At 56.5% G+C, this 19,299-nt stretch overlaps 1 protein-coding gene across 1 annotated transcript in view; it reads left to right on the top strand.

The window, feature by feature from the left end:
• The first annotated feature begins 5,727 nt into the window (after positions 1 to 5,727).
• The window catches only part of TECTA (tectorin alpha), a 29,239-nt gene continuing 15,667 nt past the window's right edge, over positions 5,728 to 19,299 (top strand). The window contains exons 1-7 of the mRNA XM_075442660.1: positions 5,728 to 5,791; positions 8,837 to 8,970; positions 10,303 to 10,590; positions 14,516 to 14,653; positions 15,182 to 15,347; positions 17,812 to 18,224; positions 18,522 to 19,092. Of these exons, the coding sequence (XP_075298775.1) occupies positions 5,728 to 5,791; positions 8,837 to 8,970; positions 10,303 to 10,590; positions 14,516 to 14,653; positions 15,182 to 15,347; positions 17,812 to 18,224; positions 18,522 to 19,092 (1,774 nt within the window). The remainder of the gene's footprint in view (positions 5,792 to 8,836; positions 8,971 to 10,302; positions 10,591 to 14,515; positions 14,654 to 15,181; positions 15,348 to 17,811; positions 18,225 to 18,521; positions 19,093 to 19,299) is intronic.

A 19,299-nucleotide genomic window follows, 5' to 3' on the forward strand; every position in this document is an offset into this window, starting at 1 on the left:
CAAAAGATCCCAAGCTGGCTTGCTTTCCTTTTGTACTGCCTTCTGGGAAAGGGTGGCGTGTGGGCCGTGTTACCGCTTAACAGGGGACCGTGTCTCGGGGAGCGAGGGGAGGGCTCGGAGCGAGAGAGGGGGTTGGGGGCCGACAGTGCGTGCTGAGACTGCGGGAGGGTCCCGAGAGGGCGGGAGGTTTGATATAAATCAATGCGATGCGATGAGGGGCTGTGTCCCGGTGTTGTCAGCCTACACCCCCTTTCGCACTAGGTCTCTGGGTCTGTCGCGTTCCTGTGAGAAGGCGGAACAGATTTGCAAGCCTCTCTAGCTTTTGCGTCCTTCTATCCGAGGGCTACTTCTGTTAAGAACTGTTTTGTTGTTTATGCTTGTTCATGCATAGAAGTCTGCCGCGGGCAGTCTACGCAGTGGGAAAAGCACCTGGTTCGGAAGGAATTAGGTGACAGCTACATACCAAAGTGTCGCACGGCTCCGTGTATGGAGATTAGATGCTGTGCCGTTGTGTTTATGGATCCGTTCCTGTTGAATATCCATGTTTGGACCAGATGTTGCAGGCGTATCGCCTAACCGGCGATGTTATGAATATGCACGGCGTGGCGACTGTCCTCTGCTCCCTGGACGGGATTTGCAACCCCCTTTATTGGGACTTGCGCACATCCCGGTGGCAGAAGACAGTGTGGCCCACGGTGGCTGGGAGCGGCTCGAGGGAGCTGCGGCTCGCGGCCCTCACTGCTGCTGGGGAGAGGCTCTCGGTTTGCCCTCACCTACTCGGGTCCGTAATTCGAAGGAGGCGAGGCGGCGGCTCTGCCTCCGTCGGTTGCTGGTTGAGCTTGTAAATGAGATTCTGTAGGTTCTGTTCGTGTGCGGATTTGAAAATGCAAACAAGGTGCTGAAAGCAGCCCGGAGGCTAAAATATGTATTCCTGGCAGCTGTGCCTTCCTCATTTAAATGTGGCGCTTTTGTAGGCGGTAGAGACGCCTTCCCCAGAGCAACGTTAGAGGGGCCTTAGCCATCTCGGGCCTTTGCCTCTGATTGCTTTTCTGCAGTTACTGGAAATGTCAAATATAACTGAGACATGAAGGTGTATTCTTGCTCCCTCCTAATGATGCATCCATATGTAATGTCAAAGGAAAAGGAAGAACTGTAAGTCTGTCTTGTTTTTGTTCTGATTTCTCTCACGGGGAATCTACTTCCCACTCCCACAATTGGCCTTTGGTTGGTTCGCAGACTTAGCAGTGGAATTCAGGCCATATAGGTAATTGGTTTGGATCGGTGAAATAAACTTATGTAAGTTTTTACACCAAAAAAAAGTGTCCCGAGTTGTGCACTTCTGTGTTCTCTGAAGCAAAATGCTTTACTCCGTCTCGCTCGCACACCTCATACGCGCCTTTGGGAGAGCGAAAGCTGCTGAGGTCTTTCTGTTCTGTTGGCTGATCGTGCCGGCTGTCTGCCCGGTGAGCTCGGGCACAGCCGCCTCGCTTGTGCGAGATGCCGCTTGTCGGAAGGAGAAGCGCAGTGCTGGAAGACCTCGTCCTGTCCTGGACTGTGTGTTTCTTCGTGGCGGTGACTCCTCTCCACTCCCAGGTGAGGAGCAAGGCTCGAGCTCGCTCTCTGTGACCTGCTTCGTGTTCTTGGTGGGATCGGCCTTGGGGTTAAAAGGAATTTCACCCTCGAGAAAAGGTTGGTAGTTGCTGACAGGGAGGGCGGTGTGGCCCACTAAAGCAGCAGTCGTGGGCTTAGCCCATGTTGGCCTGCACCGAATGACCCTGGGGAGAGGCAGGAGGAGGCAGATGCCCCTCCGCATGGGACGCAGCTCCTGGACAAACCTTGCACCATGACGACTTCCCTGGGCTGGGCTGGCTCCCTTGAAGTGGGACTGCGACAAGGCGCTGCCTGCAGTTGCTTTGCCGAGGTCAAGCAGCCGGAGACCCCCTTGTCACATCTTCTAATGCTTGTTTTTTCTTGAGGTCGGGCATGGGAAGGAAGTTTTCTGCTAGGGTTTAAAAAAAAAGCGGTTTTTCAGCTCCGGTGTGCTCAGCACTGTGTGATGGGAGCATCTCTTGCCAAAAGAAAATCAACTAGAAGACAAAGTCTTTCCCACAGAGGCAGTGAAACCTAGTCAAACCTCATCAACGTGGACTTGCCCAGGACAAACGGGAGCAGAATGCAAAATTGCAAAGGAGCAGAGGGAAACCTATTTTCACCAGTCTTCTCTGTCTTACGAAACAGGACCAGAGGAGGCAACTGATTTTCCTGTGGCTGTCATCACTGAAAATTTGGGGGGGGGGGGGGGGGGCGGGGAAGGAAGAGCGAGGGTGCATGGAGTGCCAGGCTGGAAGTAACCTGCCCCTGCCCCTGGAATATCAGTTAGCGCCTTGATAATCCCTCTGCCCTCCTAAAGTAGCTGTCGGTTTAGAAAAGGGAAAAAAGAAACCGAAGGAAAAAAAAAAAAGGAAAGCTTTCTGCTAGCAGGGCTGTGCTTCCACAGAAAGGGAAATCCGTAATTTGCAGTGGAGATGGTGTACTGCCTGGTGTCCTGATGTACCTAAAGAAACTGCTGAGGGAAGATACGGCACTTGAGGGCTGAACTTACTAAATACGCTTCGAGGAGCACCCAGGGTCCTGGAAAAAAAGTCCGGGCTTTGAGGCGCTTCTCGTTTGGCTGCTGGCATTCGTGTCCCTGCTCCGTTCCTGATGAAGGGTGGGGAGCGGATGTAAGAGGAGTGCCGGAGGAAAACCTGCCTCCTAGCAGGGGAAACAGGTAGGAAAAGTCCCCCACCCAAAAAGTCAGAAGGGAAAATCCTTCTGTCGAGGTTGGGCCGTGCGGTTTTGTCAGTGAGAACGTGGCCGTTTCCCAGTACGGACTGCTGGGGTCGGAGCACCGCCTGTCTTACCTGAGCCTTAATGCAGGCTGTAAAAGTGAGCTCTGTAGCGGGGTTGTTCCAAATGCTTCCTTCGCCCCTCGGCCACCGTTCTGCCTCTCCTCTCTCGTCTGTCATCGATGTGAATGGAATTCAAGCAGAGATCTTTTCTAGGGCTACAGATCGGGCTCGGATGAAGAGCTTCGGTCTCTGTCTTGCAGCCAGCGAAGCTCGGGCAGGTACCGCTCGCCGTCAGCGAGGCTGTGTGGGTGCCGGCCCGTGGGCATGGGTGGAAACGCTCGCCAAGCTGCAGCTGCCACTGAGGCCCAGGAACGATCGGCATCCTTGGTAGCTGCTCAGCTCGGGCGGCCACAGGGCACGGAGGGCTAGGGCGTACTTGCTCAGCCCGTTACATCCCTGTCCCACAAGCACGTAATAGCACGCGTGCAGACAGCACATCCTCACCTCGGCTTTATCTAGTTTTGTATCTAGCAAGGGAAAATCCCTGTGGAAATTGCAGGCTGTGTGAGTGAAAACGGTAATAATGCTTGCAGCGGTCCCCCAGTGAAACTCCCCACCGCCTCGAGCAGAACACCGGTCAGCCCTTCCAGAGAGGGTAGAAAGAGGAGCGGCGGAGAAACCCTCTCTGGTGGATTTGGACAAAGCGCACTGCGCTGGGTAAGTTTTTCCTCCTCCGCCTGTGAAAGCAGAAGTAAGTGGCGTGATGGAAAGTAAAGCCAGACTCTGATGGAAAAGTGACTCTGTTGAAGCTTTGGGGCACTGCCTTTGAACGGTGCTCGAAGCCTAGCACTCTTTAATGCTAATTCTGTAACATTATATAGATGGGGCTCTTTTTTCACTTACACAAAGGAGGAAAGGGCTCAATTCTTCTGAGCTGGTTTTTTTTTTTTTTTTCCTTTTTTTCCTCAGTGGAAAGCAATGCTGAGCAGCACAGCCCCAAGCCCCGCTCCAGCTCGCTGACATTTCCATCTGAATCCACTTGAAGGGAGCGAGCTTTTGGGGAAGAAAGAGGCTTCTCTCCTTCTGCAGGCCAGAATCCGATCTCCCGATTAGCCTCCCGGTTATCAATAGAGGCAACAGTCGCGACTGCAACTCAACACTCCTCCAGCCCTGGAACAGCATTGAAGAAAAGGGACTTTTCAATTGTGAGAGCAAGGGGACCGGGACGTCATTCCAGTCATCGGCGATAATTGGCGAAGGAGGACCGGCAGGCATTCTCCATTGACATAGGATTTCTCCCCGGTCTACCGAGATAGGTCTAAAATTTCAGACCCGATTGCTCCTCCGGTCTACAAAACAGGTTCGTAAATTTTTTCCAGACTTTAAAAGTTGTATTTTTGAATGCGATATAGTAGGTCATGTATTCTTTATTTGCTGTCACGTTTCCCAAGCGGTGCCGGTCCCTCTCTTGTTCTTGCGCTGCCATAGTCTCCACCGTAGTCATTGCCTGCCCGGTCTCTGTGAACGAATCCGCAATGACTCAGAGGTATGATCTATATGAAATTCTGTTGTCCTCATTTCATCATTCAAAGATGGGGAATGCGGTAAAACTTTTCCTTGGTGGAATGAGGTTTTCTCCATGCAGAGCGCGGTTGCTGGAAGCGGGCTGTGGCCAGCGTAGATGCCAGTGGCACTCTGATGAGCGGCGAAGTAGCGACTTTCTTTCCACCGCGTTTCGTGCTTTCCAAGCTCCCGGTCATGGAAGTCAGGCAGAAGCGAGGTGGGACAGACGATGGCGCGTTCCCCACTGTAGTCCTGCATTGTATGCGTTGTGTGTGTATGTGGGTGTACTTAGAAAGGAGTAGGATCTGGCGGTCACCGTACTTTATGGAAACAGATCTATAGGGAGAGGAGGAGGAGATGCTGAGTTTCGTAGCCGGTGTGTCCACACAGCTGAAATGTGTGGGACATGGAAAGCTGAGAAGGTAGAGAGGCTGGTATTGAAACTAAGGATGTGTGTAATGCGTAGACATAGTTTGTGTCTGAAGATGATCGCGTACTTGTCTGGCGGGCGCGCGCGCACTGGGAACACACGATACGTTCCTGGGAGCTCTGCGTGAGCCGTGCCTGTGTGTCATGAGCGGAAGCGACGGGCGAAGAAATCAAAGCAGGTGTTTTAGCGATATTTTCTATTGGATTAATAATGACTAACAAATCGCATTAGGCACAGAAGGAATTAAGGCTGGCACAGGATTTCGTTTTCGTTTTCCCAGCCCCGTATCTGCTTCTCTCTCTGTCATTGATTCCTGTACAGCAAGGGGCTGCCCAGCTGTGTAAATGTTTATGCTGCTTCTATGCTCGTCAAAACCGGTAAGCGATCGTTGTGTTAGCAGCCAGCACTAAGGAGCAGTCGAAGCAACGTCTGAAGCCCCTTAACCATGAGAGCACGCCGCAGCTCTGCATCGGCTCTCGCTTTTGGAGCAGTGCGAAGCTGTTTCCCTTGAAGTCAGGCAGAAGCATCCATCCGCACGCTAAGCGGATCAGGCAGTAACTGCTTTTGAACTGTCGGGAGAATAGATGGCCCATGGAGAGCCGAGGCTATGTACGACTTCCAAACGCTGCGCGAAAGCAGCAGCAGCTCTTCCGTGTGGTTATGGTCTGTCTCTGACAGTACCCGCGGGGAGATTTGCCATTGTCACCAGGGAGGTCTCGTTACACCACTGAACAGAGTAGGGTCTGCCTGGCAGGCGAGGGACCTCCATCTCTGAAATGTCCGCGTGTCTGCAGCGGTCGGGCGGCTTTGGGAAGCGAAGGCGCTCGGCCTCACCCGGGTTAGCTTGAGGATGTGGTTTCCTGCCGATGTGATGCATGTCTGGATTCCTTTCCTTCCTGTAGAATGAACAAGCGATCGTTTCTCGGAACCTGGGTGGCCCTTTTGGCGATAACTGCACGGCAGCGAGGTGAGTATCTCCCGCGCGGGTCCCGGGAGGCTGACTGACGCTCATCAGCTGTGCTGGGAAAGCAGTCGCTTCGGAGAGGGGCTGTGCTGAGATCCCCGAAGGACAGCGGCCTTGGAAAACAATGCAGCCCCTTGGCTGGAGCAAGGACAAGAACCAGGGTGAACTTAGCGGAGGGACCGTCGATTTAAAGGGTGAGAGCTAAGCGGGGAGATTGGTGCGCCTTCGTGGGCGAGCACAGGTGCCAATTGTGTATGAGGGACACCCTGCGTCGCGGGAGATGGTTCGACAGCCTGCGCAAACGGCTCTCGCTTCACTCGGAGCACTGAAGCGATGATAGTTTGCACTGAAGGAGAAGCCGGCACGCCATGCGGAACACGAAGCTGGCCAAGCCGGCAGGATACACGGGCCGCAGAAGTTGCCGAGCTCAGTGAGAATTGTTCGTATGTGTGCATATATTGTTTATATGGCGGTTGTGTGCATACGGGGCATTCCAGAGGCTGTGGTGGTTTGGCCAGTTGCTACAAAATAGGAGTTTGAAAAATTTCTTGCGTTAGGAGTGCTGAGCAGGCTGACCAATCGATGTCCAGTGAAGGGCAAACTGGGTGAGCGATAGCAAAGCGTCGGGGTTTATCGGTAGCAAGGTTCCCCTGGGGTGCTTGTGGAGGACCCCTGACAGCAGACACGGAGGCGCCTCTGGCAGGGTCGCAGGGCTGCAGCCTGCAGCGGGAGGCGGTATTTCATAGGGTGCATTTTGTTTTGTGAAGAGGTGGTGTTGCCATCTGGGCTGGATGAGGCCCCGAGCTCCCTACTCGGACTGTGGGGTCAGGCCTGCTTAGAGCAGGACGTGACACTGGCCGGTAGCTGCGGTTTTCTGTGATGTTGACGAGCACAGGAGCAGCTCGCTAGTCTCGTGGAGTAATTAATCTTTGTCATGTTTCAGTTTGAAGAAGGGCAAGCGGGGCTGGTATGGGCAGGAAAAATCTCTATAGCTTGGTAATGTGGCAGATGTGTACCGTGTGGCTGGTACTAGATGTGCGTCTGGCTCGAGGATCTCTAGCGAGGGAGCCTAGAGCTGGGGAGCCGGGAAACCTGGAAGCCGTTTCCCTGGTCAGCTGCAGAGTTGCCGTCAGGCCGAGGACAGCTCAGGCAGAAGCTGTGAGACTCTTTCCTCGTGTGGGAAATGAGGCCACGCGGTCAGCTGTGGGAAATGACACCGGGGCGAAAATCGCAATCGGTGCTGCGCTCCTTGGCTAGGTGACATGCTGCGTGCAAAGGTGCGGTAGTGTTGCACTGGTAGCTGGCGTCAAGAAGATTTTGCTGCGTTCCTTGTGTCAAAAAGAAGTAAAACCCGTGGCTTGTAGCTATGTCTCAGCTGTAATAACTTGTCAGGCGTGTAACAGCTGTGAAATGACTTGTCTGACTACCTGGCAGCCGGGAGTTTGGCTGCGGCCCTTCACATGTAGCTGCGAAACTAGGTCTGCGCCTCGGACACCGTCACGCGCCGCCTCCCTTTATGTCCAGCGGGGCACTCTGGCCACCCACGCGTGTCTTGGGAAGTCAGAGTGCCAGCACGTTTAGGGCGGGCTTCCTCCTGTTTCCTGTCCTCCAAAGAAAGTGGGACTAGGTGAGCCCGTGAAGAAGGGTCAGCCGGTGACTGTCCCTGCTCCCAGGCGGTTTCGGGCAGGGAGCATCCTCAGGGTGGCTAGCAGAGAGCATCCCCCAGCTCGGGCAACACCGAGAGCCCCTCCTGTCTCCGTTGCGGCGGGGCACAGAGCGAGCTGTCCTCGGCTGGAGGCCCCTGAACAGCGCAGGGTAGGGCTTAGGAAACAAAGCCACGTCCCGAATCCAGGTGAACAGAGCTGGCATTGTTCAGAGCCCAGTGGCTCACGTTGGCCGAGATTGAATGTCGTGAGGACAGACCGCTTATTTTCTCCAGGAAAGCAGGGAGGAGGGGGAAGGAAACCCAGCAGAATCCCCGTTTCGTCTGTGAGGAGTCACATCAGTAGCGAACCGCAAGAAACGGGTGATGAGATGACAGCAGAGATCTGGCAGGGACCGGAACGGGAGACGATGTGTGCCCTAGGGCCAGAAGTGCCCGCTGGTGACTCTAGCCGATGGATTGTAATCGGGTGCAAAGTGACAGGCTTGTACTAAAACATGTCCAAACCGTCTTCTGAAATATTTTTAGGAGAGGCAATGATGCTCATCAGCAGTGCCTTTTGGTGGGCAACGTAATTTTGCCAGGAGACGTTGGAGGAGTCGGGACTGCTCGGGCTGCAGCCCAGGACCAGGAGCACCCGAGGGCCTGGTGGGGTGGACTGGCCGCAGTGCCCTGGAGGGCTCTGCCGCACAGGGAGGAACGGTGGCCGCTGCCAGGAGCGTGGCTCCGGCGGTCGGCCCTGGTGCTGTTTGCTCCCCAGGCATCTCACCATCTACAACGGCAAATCCCGCCCATCCTGGAGCAGGGCGGGATGGAGCTGATGTCCTTGTTGTCGTGATGTGAAGCGGAGACATAGGTATTAAGACTTAATCGCGGTCATCTGGAAAGTCAAATGGGCGCCTGTGACTCGTATGCACATCCTGCGGTGACTTTGCTGTCGCCCTCAATAACCTTCGGATGATGCCCTCTCCGATGAGCGAGTCCCAGAGCTAGCACCTCTGCCCTCGCTTGAGACAACCTGTAGCTGCTGGTGATGCTGGGGTTTAGCGCTGTTTTCCTCAGCGGCTGCGATGCAGAGTATGGCATCGTGGCCAAGTACCGGTTTGGCTAGTTGCTGTTAGACTGCCAGCTCAAGCGCAGAGCGCAGAGTTCCACCCTCACCACGAAGCCTCACATGGCTTAGGCGCAGGCTGGTGGCCAGCAGACCTTCCGCATCCCTGGCGTGTCTGCACCGGTGAAGGAGGTGAGGGCAAGGCAGCGATTTCGCTCTTCCCGGGACGCCAGCATTTGGGGATAGGCAACCCCGGGGCCCCTGCCGTGGCCTCTCTGAAGTCAGGACCGGTCCTGACACTGCCACGAGGACTCTCTTCTCCCTCTTCTTCCAGCCCACACCGTGGCAAGTCTGTATCCGTTCTGGCCGAACGACACCAAAACGCCCAAAGTTGATGATGGAAGCTCTCCCGAGATCAAGATCTCCATCCCTTTCATCTTTTTTGGCGCCCCATATAGAAGCATTTACGTAAGTGGAAAAGCAGACCTTCCCTTTATTCTTTTCCTTGCCATTAGCAGCTGGATTTTAAACGCGCTCTCCCCATCGTCAGGAATCGGAAGATTTATTAGCACCTACCTGACAAGGTCTTAGATTTCATGAACGGATAGCTTTTAGGATTAAGAAAGTCAAAGGTATATTTAATGGGCTAGTGTTCACGGGGAAGGAATATAAAAGGCAATAAATTTTCTTTGTAGGTGTTTAAATGGTACAGCCAAGCTAAGGCCCTGACACCAGGAACATTATTCCTGTGACATGACAAGAAACAAGAACATGCAGAGACTGACAGGGAGAAAAAAAAAAAAGGGACAACATTTTGGACCCGTATGTATGTGCCCGAGACAAGGACAGGCTGTCGCCGTTCTCAGATGACGGTGCAGCAAAAGGCTGGCAAAGGGGACGCCGTCTCCTTTGGGCTGGGCTCGGGAGAGGGTTCGCCTGAGCGCCTCCAAACAGTGCCCTGGATAGGGGCCGAAGTCAGCGTGACCGTACGCCGGATCCCAAGCGCGTCCGTGGTTTGTGGCGAGCCGGTCTCTGTGGGTATGCCCGTTCCAAAGCGGGACGTAAACCGGCCAGCCCCACAAATTCCGAAGAGAGGCAAAGACTCATTTGGTCCCTTGCCTGACCGGACCACGTTGGTACACAGCAGTAGCGGGAACGCAGTAAACCCGAGGGGGTTTTGAAACCCTGCGTGCTGGGAGACTTCAGCATCTGGTACAGCAAAGCCATTTTTTAATCTGCTTTGCAGAAATAGCGGTGGTTGTGCAGAGCATCCTCGGCAGACTCTGGGGAGGCTGCCCTTGGCACCGTGTGTCACGCTGCTCTCGGGGAGCCCCAGGATCTGTCGCTGACCACGAAGCCGAAGGCAGCGGGCTCGAAGCTTTAGCTCTTTTGCACCGGAGCCCTCGTGACGTGCAGCCACCTGTGTCATAGGACTGTCTCTCTCAGAGCTGCAGAGCTACTGTCCAAAGGCTGGGTAAACCCAGGCCCCCGAGGCAGGGTCCCGGCCGAGCCGGGCACCATCCCGCTCTGATGGGTGCCTCTCCTGCGTTGACTTGTAGGAGCCCTGTTTTGCGGACTTTTCAGGGTCTTGTCCCGCCTGGGGCTTGCTACACGCAGCCTTTGGCCGCCGCCGGTGCGATGAAGTTGAATCTCTGCCGAGAAGGTCAGGCCGTCTCACCGGCTGTCATTATTATAAGCCATCTTCTGCCAGGAGTCGCGCACCCCACAGTTTCTGAATAACCAGCAGCTTTCTGCTGTCTGCAAAGGCTTGGTCCAGTGAAAGCGGGTCTCTCTGTGCAGGTCAACAACAACGGCGTGATTTCCTTCAATGCGCTTGTCAGCCAGTTCACGCCGGAAGCCTTCCCGCTGACGGACGGCCGGGCCTTCGTCGCGCCCTTCTGGGCCGACGTGCACAACGGCATCCGGGGAGAAATCTACTACAGGGAGAGCACGGACCCCGAGCTGCTGAGGAGAGCCTCCAAAGACATCCGCAAGCACTTCAAAGACATGTCCTCTTTCTCCGCCAGCTGGATCTTCATCGTCACCTGGGAGGAAGTCACTTTCTACGGAGGAAGCAGCACGACTCCGGTAAGAGCGATCAGCTGTGCTTTGTGATGGGCGGTGTTTGTGGGTCGAGCGTATGTCTGTATATACTTAATGTCCCGGCCATCGTGCGTAAAATTGAGTGAGTCGCGTTGCGTTCCCGCTCCTCGGTGCCCTTTCGGGCCGAGGAGCACCACGCTCCTTTCGGTCGTTCCCCTGGGAGCCCGCGTGAGCCTCGCTCTCAGCTCTCAGATCTCCAGGGAAAGCGTCGCCTCCTCAGTGTCTGTAGGCAGCGTGCCTAAAGGAGGCTCTGACTCCGGTTAGGAGTTTTCGGCTGGAGTGTCGTGTGGTTGTGGTTTTGTTAGGTACAAATGCAGATTTCATTTTTCCTTCGTGCCCTGGTATACGACCTTCACTTCGCCTGTGCTTGCGCAGTGAAGAAACAGAGCTTTTTGTGCGGGGGCTACGGGAACCGCAGAAGCAAGGCGTTTATAAAAGCGTCAAAGCTTTTGACACTGAACAGTCGCTGTGTCGTGACACAAACCACTGCAGGCTCCCACCCACTCCTGCACGGTCAGCTTATATTGAGTGATGCTGTTTGAAGGCACGTTGCCACGGCGGTAAGGAGGCCAGGGTGTCGGGCAGGACAGCGGCCAGCCCGGTGCCGAAAGCCACCTCGCTCTGTGCGCGGCGTCTGAGGTGCCGAGGTGCGTGTGCTCGGGCTCTGCGCAAGGCGCGGTCTCCTCCTGAGACAGCGATGTGGCGAGCGGTGCCCAGGGATGGAGCGGAGAACACGGGGCGTGTCCAGGCGTTAAGGCGCTTGCATCTTGTCCCGAAGCGGGACCGGAGGGCCGTGCTGACCACCCGTGCTGGACCAGGTCTGTCTGCTGAAGGGGTCCAGGATAAACTGGTCCCACGCTCAGTCCTGGGGAAAAGGAGCGGGGCCTCCTAACGTAGGGAACCGAGAGCACGAGGCAGTGGGGTGATGGAAACCACGGGCTGCGCAGGTGGATGGGAAGCCGTTTGTTGTCTGGCCAGCCGCCATCTTCTGCTCTGTGCTCCTGTCTTCTCCTCGGCGCCCTCCTGAGGCTGCATTTTGTAAGTCGCCCTTCCCTCCCCGCTGCGCGCATCTACCAGGGATTCGATGCGAGTCGGCTGGGTTTTGCACCCTGACCTCGCCCGGCAAGGCCACGGCAGCTTCGAAAGGAATCTAAGGTTGTTATTTGCTCCTTGCCTCTGAGAGGAGGGAGGGCTGTTCCGGCAGAAAAGGACGTAGTTCGGGAATCGGTGGTAAAAGAAGTGTTGGAAGTAAACCGGAAAGAAGACGGGAGCTCTCCTTTGTCACATAAACCTTTTTCTTTCAAATCGCGATGGCTGTGTCTGTGGCAGGAGCTGAAATGCTCTCTCTGCAGCAGTAATCTGAGAGGGCGGCGAGAGCATGCCTTAAAAAAGGGTGGAAGGGCTCTGAAGTCCTATGCGCACATTGAGATAGGAAAGGGAAAGCCCAAGGGAAGACGGAAGAGCGTTGTTGTGATGGTAACTGCCCTGGCTGCACGGGGGGACCGATCCGGACCGACCGGAGAGTCACGAGAGCAACTCGGCTGTGGTAGCTCTGTTGTATTTCCATAAAGGAGCAAGTGGTATCTTGGAGCACGGGGATGCAATGTTTTACAGGGCACGTCGGCGGCCTGGGCAGAAGCTTGGGGCGCCGACAGCGAGCGAGAGATCCCTGCTGTTGTTTGGGGAAAGGGTCGTTTATGACTAGCCTATGTATTGTGAGTGCCGAAAGCTGGCTGCTTCTGTCCCAAGGAGCTGGCTCTGAGAAACAGTTCCGCTCTTTTGCGTTTGTTAGACAGGCTCGAGATGGAATGCGTATTTTGTGCCAGCCCTGGCAGCACTTGCAGGAAAACCCCCCCCCCATATATATATATATATTTGCAGATAGCAAGCGATGTAGAGATTCGTGTATTGCCTGAAGAATTACACCTGCAACACAATGCAACTTATTTTGGTAGAGAGCAGCCTTCCCGTTCGGTAGCGGCCAGGGCTCCGGGTTGGCACGCGGAATAGCACGATGCGACTTAGGCAGGAAAATCATCGCAATGCAGAAGAGCCGCAGGATACGGTTTTGCCAACGCGGCCTAGGGGATGCTGCGGTTACTGTCTCTCGATGACGCCCGAGCAAACGGGTTCAGTTTCCGAGAGCACCGTTTGACAGCCAGGGTGCTCGATGCATGTTTGGCCGTGGGCACCAAACAGGGCAATGGTTGTGGTTCACGTAAGCGCTCCTAAAGAGGAACGCCAGCCGTCTGAAACCTCTCGGTACCAGGTCAGCTCCCGCTGCCCTCCAAGAGCCACAGGACCGGAGCAGGGTTGGTTGCTCCGTCGCAGAGCCGTTGCTGCGCTATCAAAGCGATACTGCCTTTATGCGTCAGTGCCTTCCGACCTCACGGTCACGGGCGAAGACTTGGCCAAGGTGAGCAAGCGTGCCGAGGTGGTGAAGAGGAAACCAGACAGAAGAGGTAGAATCCCAGGGAAAGGGATGGAAGCGGAAACGGTGGTTTCCCATCAGCTCGCTCTCCCGCTTGCCCCAGTGTGAACTGTGCCATTTGCAGCTACCGCACCTCTCGCTCTCCCTGACAGCTCACACAGGCTGCTTCGCCTCTGTTTCCAAGCATTTTCACGGCAGCAGCCTAACGTGCCTTGGAAGCGAATTCCCTCGTGGCGCGTGAGTGGTGAGTGCGGCCTTGGGGTCCCCTCCTTAATTGGCACGTATTTGTGCTCTCCTCAGCGACAATAATCATACGAGCATGTGTGCTGTAAGGCAACGTGAAGCGGCGCAGAGCGACGCCCAGCCCCTCGGTACCCCGATGCCACCCCTTCGTCCAGCAGCACGCGTGAGCTGCTGTTAACGTGGGGCAGCTCAGCTCTCGCTGGCAGGGTCAGACCTAGCGTTTCCTAGCGTGAGCTGATTCGATCGATGTCCTTTCTCGTGTCACCTGAGAATTGTTTCTGGGGCTGTAGTTTCCTTCACAGTTTGCAGCACCCAGGAAGCTGGGATCCTAGTATCGCTCCTGATTAATTGAAAGAGGGGCAGCCCGCGCTTGGTCCCCTGCTACAATCCTGCTGGCTCAGGGGCAGGAGGAGCCGCCATTTACCGCAGCACGGTGCTGGTGCAGATCAGCCTAGGATGGGCAGGGATGGGAAGGTCAGGAAAATGCAGAAAGCGGAGAGAAGTGTTTGTTAGTTCCCAGAGATCACCTCTGCCGCTGCATCTGCACGGGTAGAGGGGCTGTTTCAAGGGGAGAGGCCTTTCCTGGCTTTCTGTGCAAGCACGACAAGGAAGAACTCAGGGCTGCACCACGCTCGCCGGCTGGCTAAGCGTGCCCTTCTCGCGTGGGGCCGGGGCTACCTGCCGCATGAAGGTACGTGGAGTTTGGGGGACTGGAAATGCAGAGTCGTGTCAAGCGAAAGGAAGAACGCGAGCAGCGGATTGAGCAGGTAGAGAGGGGATTTGGCAGCCGAGCACGGCACGTACTACGTATGGTTGACGCGGATGTCATTCACCGTTACTGATATTGTAGGATACGAATGCGGAAGGGTAGCGGGTAAGACAATGCGGCGAGGAATACAGCTAAGATAGGGTAATGGAAGAGAACGGGGCACAGCGGCCCGAATCCTGCCGATTGCTTTTTCCCCGCGAGCTTTTTCTCATGCTGCCATCTATTGGCATTGAATTGGGTCGGAGACGGTCTTGTTGTCCTCTCAGGCGGAGGCAGCGGTGGGAACGGGAGCCGGTAGAGTCGCGGCAGCGAGAGCGAGCGTCTTTCAGGCCTCGTGTGGCTTCTGCTGCTCTTCTCCGTGAGGCTCCCGCATCTCGCCCGGGCTGGAGGACAATGTGGCAGAAGAGCAGGCAGGCAGTGCGAGAACAGCGATCTTACCTTGTGAATGCGCTTGTGACTTTCAACAGGTAAACACTTTCCAAGCTGTCCTGATCACAGATGGAGTATCATCTTTTGCCCTCTTTAACTACCACGAAATCCACTGGACCACGGGGACAGCCAGCGGAGGAGACCCCCTGACCGGTCTCGGCGGGGTGATGGCCCAGGTGAGGCTCTGGCTCCCGGATCCCCATCTCTGCCGAGCTCTCGGATGGCTGCTTGTAGCTTTCCCAATGTATCGGCACCCGCGCATGCCACTCGGTCCCTCCGTGTGCCCAGCGCCGTCCTTGGAAGCCCGCTGCCGGGCGCAGTGGGACGAGCGTCCCAAAATGCGATGTCTGCAGGGGTGCCGCAGCCGGTCCGTCTGCGCGAGGGGTGCGAGGCTGCCGTCTGACGGCGAGCCTCCCTCGTGTCGCTTCCTCGCTTTATCTCGGCCACTCTGTACGTATTCCCATAGATCTGTATGTGCAGACATACGTATGCATATGTCCACGCATAAATGTGTAAACAAGCATCCGTACCGCTAACGGTATCTGCTGAGCTTTTCACTCACATCCAAACGACCTGAAAAGAGACTCGAAAATTAAAGAAAGTATGCTCAGGAGTTATTGCCGGGGGGCAGAGCAACGAGGAAACGCAGCGACGCTTTCCCATAGCGAAGATGTCTGATGAAAGGTGCCCTCTCTCTGTTTTAGGCTGGCTTCAACGGCGGAAATATCACCAACTTCTTTGGCATCCCGGGCTCCAGAACCCCAGACATAGTCAATATCGAAGAAACGACCAACGTTAACATCCCTGGGCGTTGGGCTTTCAAAATAGATGGCAGAGAAATAGATCCGGCTAATGGCTGCAGCTGGAGAGGTAAGGGGGGAAACGGCGTTGGTTGTTTTTTTTCGAGTCTTGGGGCGCAGTGCGGCAAAAGGTAAGGCTGTGGGGAAGCCGGCGGAGAGGTGTCCGGCTGCTCTGGGCTGCTGCCTGAACGGTGGTTTTGCCGAGGCATCCCTTCGAGCTGCAGCTGCGGGGACAGAAACACGCCAGCGGGGTTCAGGTCCCGCGCGCGCCTCCAAGTGGCTGCACGCAGCGCAAAGTCATCGCCCGACTTCCGGCACGAATTGTCAGTATGCCCACAGCCAAAGGCTGAAGCCCTGAAGAGCGGACAGAGAGGTTGGTTGTTCGTGTTAGAGGGGGGACGTCTCGTTCAGCGGGAGAGTATCGTCGGCAGCGTATGCGAAGAAGCTGTAGTCAGCCGTCGTTTTCCCGTTTGTCACGGCTGGCGATGCCCCTCCCAGGGGGATGTCGGCACCCTCGTGGATGGCCAGACCTGGCGCACAGGGATGATTTGCAGCAAATTCTCAGCGTAGACGAGGTCTGACTTGGCAGCTCAGAGAAAACTGGGCAGTGCCCAGAAAGACTCGGGAGTCTTGTCTGCTCTCGCCATCGCTTTCGACCACCAGCAAACAAAACTGCCATCGGGGCTAGTTTTTTTTTATCTCTGCGACTGTGGTAGCATGGTGTTTCCGTAAGACTCTAACTCCAACCCGAAATCGAGGGCGGATGGGACTCGTGTCCTTTGCAGGAATAAAACGCCAGCGAGCCGTCATCTCGATTCTTTTCTGTAGTGCCGATGGTGGCGATGGGAAGGGCCCGGAGGTGACAATTTCCTCTTCCCCTCCCAGAGCGGGAAAGCTGACGGTGTAGTCCCGCGTCCCTTGTTTCTGCAGGAGGAATAGCAGGTTTTCTCAGCAGGACAAACGCCGCGTCCCTGCACCAGTAACAGTGTCTGCGTGTGTGTCACTGACAGCGTGGGGATATAAAGGGAGTAACAGACGCACACGGCGACTGCATAGAGACTCCGCTGCAGGGAGATTAGTGTGTTACCGTTTGACAAATAGAACTGTCTGGAGCGTCCGCTGTGCTCCAGGAGTCTTTCTAGCACGAGAGAATTGTCTCTCGCCGACGGACGCTGGAGATGTCGCTACTCTGAGACATGCGACTTCTTTATGTCCAGGTTTAGGACTGTACCGAAGAAGGCTTACGACCCTCCGAGGCTCCCGCGGCCCCAGCGGAGCTTCCGGGTCCTACCGCTCCAGGCATTTCCAGCTGTCGACCCCAGGAAGAAAGGCTGGACATTGCAAAGGGGCTGCAAGCCCGTTTTGGCTTTGCAGGTGACGAGGGCACCTTGGGTAGATCCCGCCGCTGGACTCGCGTTTCACGGCGGACGGCCGGTCCCCCCCCCCAGAGAGGAGATGCAGCGGGAGGCATCAGAGTGGAGGGGGCCCGCCGTGCCTAACGGCGCTCGTCTGCCCCAATTCCCCTCGACGGGACGGTCGGCGTGGGAGCCCTCGCGAGTGGGTCTTGCTGAGAGGAGATGTTTGTTGCGGGGAAGTGGAAAATAGCTGGTTTTGTAGGAGGCAGGGAAGAGAACAAAAAGTTTAGGAGAGGTAAATTCAGGCAGCGCGCACGGCAGAAGCCGCGCACATGCGAAGCGTGAAAGATGGCCATATGGAGGAGAGGGAAACTCTCACGGGTATTTGCCACCCTTGTTCTCCCGTCGTCTCTCTGCCTCTCACGTCTCTCACCAGGCAAACCTGCGTCCCTTTATAGTACCGCCGTGTAACAAGTCCGCGCAGTCTATTGCGGCGCGATCAGTCATCGTTTCCTGTCGTCGCTGATGTATGGCGTGGAAGTGCCTTATCAGCAGCTCTTTGGTTTCATAACTACTCTGAGCGCTTTCCGAATGGGAGGGAATTGCTTCGGGGCCGCCGATGGCGGCGTTGCTCTTGGAGCGGCCGAGTGATTGGAAAGGAGGGATGGTGGAGATGGCGACAAAGCTGAAGGACCGCACGAGTACGCGGACAGTGCTGGCAACGGCCTCCCAAAGGCGCCAGATTTATCGGTGGACTTTCCCTTTGTGTAAATAGCACAAAGAGCTCGTGTGTCCTGCGATACTACAGCAGAACGAGGGTACTGGGTGTCGGAAACGGAAGGAGTAGCCTGCAAGGTAGCCAGCCTGGGTGGTGCGGTACAGACCCCGGATCTGCGACGGCGCTCGCGCCATCCTACGGACTGGCAGCGCAGGGAGGACTCGAAGGGGACACGCAGTGCATTGCAATCGAAGCTTGCGATCGCTGTGCTTTGCCGAGCGGCTCTTGCCAGCAGTCTGCGCGAAGAAAGCAGCTGAGAAGCCGGGTCGCGGGACGCTGTGGCGGCGATCTTGTACATGGGGCCGACGGAGCCTTCCGAGGGCTGACACGGTGCAGTTAGAGCGTGTTCCTCTGTTTAGAGAAGTGATGTAGCGTGGGTTTTTTCCCTTCTGTCTGTCTAGGTCAGTTTCTCCGTCGAGGGGAGATCTTCTGGGACAACGCCAACTGCACCGCTAAGTGCCGCTGCCTGGACTTCAACAACGAGATCTTCTGCCAGGAGATGGCTTGCGGCCCCTTTGAAGCGTGCGAGCCGAAGACCAAGTTCTTCCAGTGCGTCCCGGTGGAGAGCAGCGCCTGCGTGGTGTTCGGAGATCCACATTACCACACCTTCGACGGCTTCCTCTTTCACTTCCAGGGTTCCTGCTCCTACCTCCTCGCCAGACAGTGCTGGCCAGGTTCCCATCTGCCCTACTTCAACGTGGAGGCCAAGAACGAGAACCGAGGCGGCTCCGCCGTCTCCTGGCTGAGGGATATTTTTGTGGAGGTCTACTCGCACAAGATCGTCCTCCCCAGGGGCAGCTTTGGGAAAGCAAAGGTAAGAGCCTCCCGAAAGGGGAGAACGTGCCGGAGTCTGCTCCTCCGAGGCGGCGGCGAGACCGCGATGGCAGCCCGAGGAGCGTGGGACGGCGCCTCTGGGCTCCGCGTGCCCCTCGGGGAACGGGCGCGGGTGGCAGGCTTGGTGGCAAATGCCGGTGGCTTACCGACGGCTGTGCTGCTGTGCGCGTCCCTAACCTAAAACCGAGCATCGGGGCTGTACGGCTCCTGTCCGCGTCTTGGCACGAGGGCTCTGCGGTTTCATCCGCCGGCTCAGTCGTCTGGTGTCGTTCCGCAGGTGGATGACTTGGTGGTGTCCCTGCCCATCTCCCTGGAACTGGGTGCGATAAAAATCTACCAAAGCGGCTTGTCCACAGCCCTGCAGACGGACTTTGGCCTGCTGGTGACCTACGATGGACGGCACTATGCCTCTGTCTCCGTGCCGGGCACATACATCAACTCCACGTGCGGTCTGTGCGGGAATTACAATAAAGACCCGGAGGATGATACCCTTCGCTCGGACGGGAGGTTGGCCACATCCGTGCCGGACCTGGGCGAGAGCTGGCGAGTGCCGCACCCCGAGCGGAAATGCTTGCCCGGCTGCTTGGACAACTGCAGCCTCTGCGACGCCGCCACCGAGTCTCTGTATTTCACCTCCGAGTACTGCGGCTTCATCAACAAGAGCGGTGGGCCGCTGTGGGAGTGCGGTGCCGTCGTAGACCCCACCGCCTTCGTCCACAGCTGCGTCTACGACCTCTGCAGCGCACGGGCTAACGGCACCGGCCTGTGCCAAGCCATCCAGGCGTACGCCGCCGTGTGCCAGGCCCTGGGCATCTCGGTGGGAGAGTGGCGCACCCAGACGGGATGCGGTAAGCGTTTGCGTGGTCGTGCTGGGACCCTTTCCCTCTGGCGGAAGAGGGTGATTTCCGGGGTCTGCCCGCGTGCCCAGCAGCGCGTGAGAGGAAGGTGGAGGTTTCCAGGGAGGGAGTTGCCCGAGGCGGACGGGAGTCGGATGGGAGCCGACGGGTCCCTCCTCCGGAGGGAGGCTGGACTGGAACGGGGACCGGCCGACGGCA

The sequence above is a fragment of the Opisthocomus hoazin genome, chromosome 24, assembly GCF_030867145.1.
Source record: "Opisthocomus hoazin isolate bOpiHoa1 chromosome 24, bOpiHoa1.hap1, whole genome shotgun sequence".
Classification (NCBI taxonomy): domain Eukaryota; kingdom Metazoa; phylum Chordata; class Aves; order Opisthocomiformes; family Opisthocomidae; genus Opisthocomus; species Opisthocomus hoazin.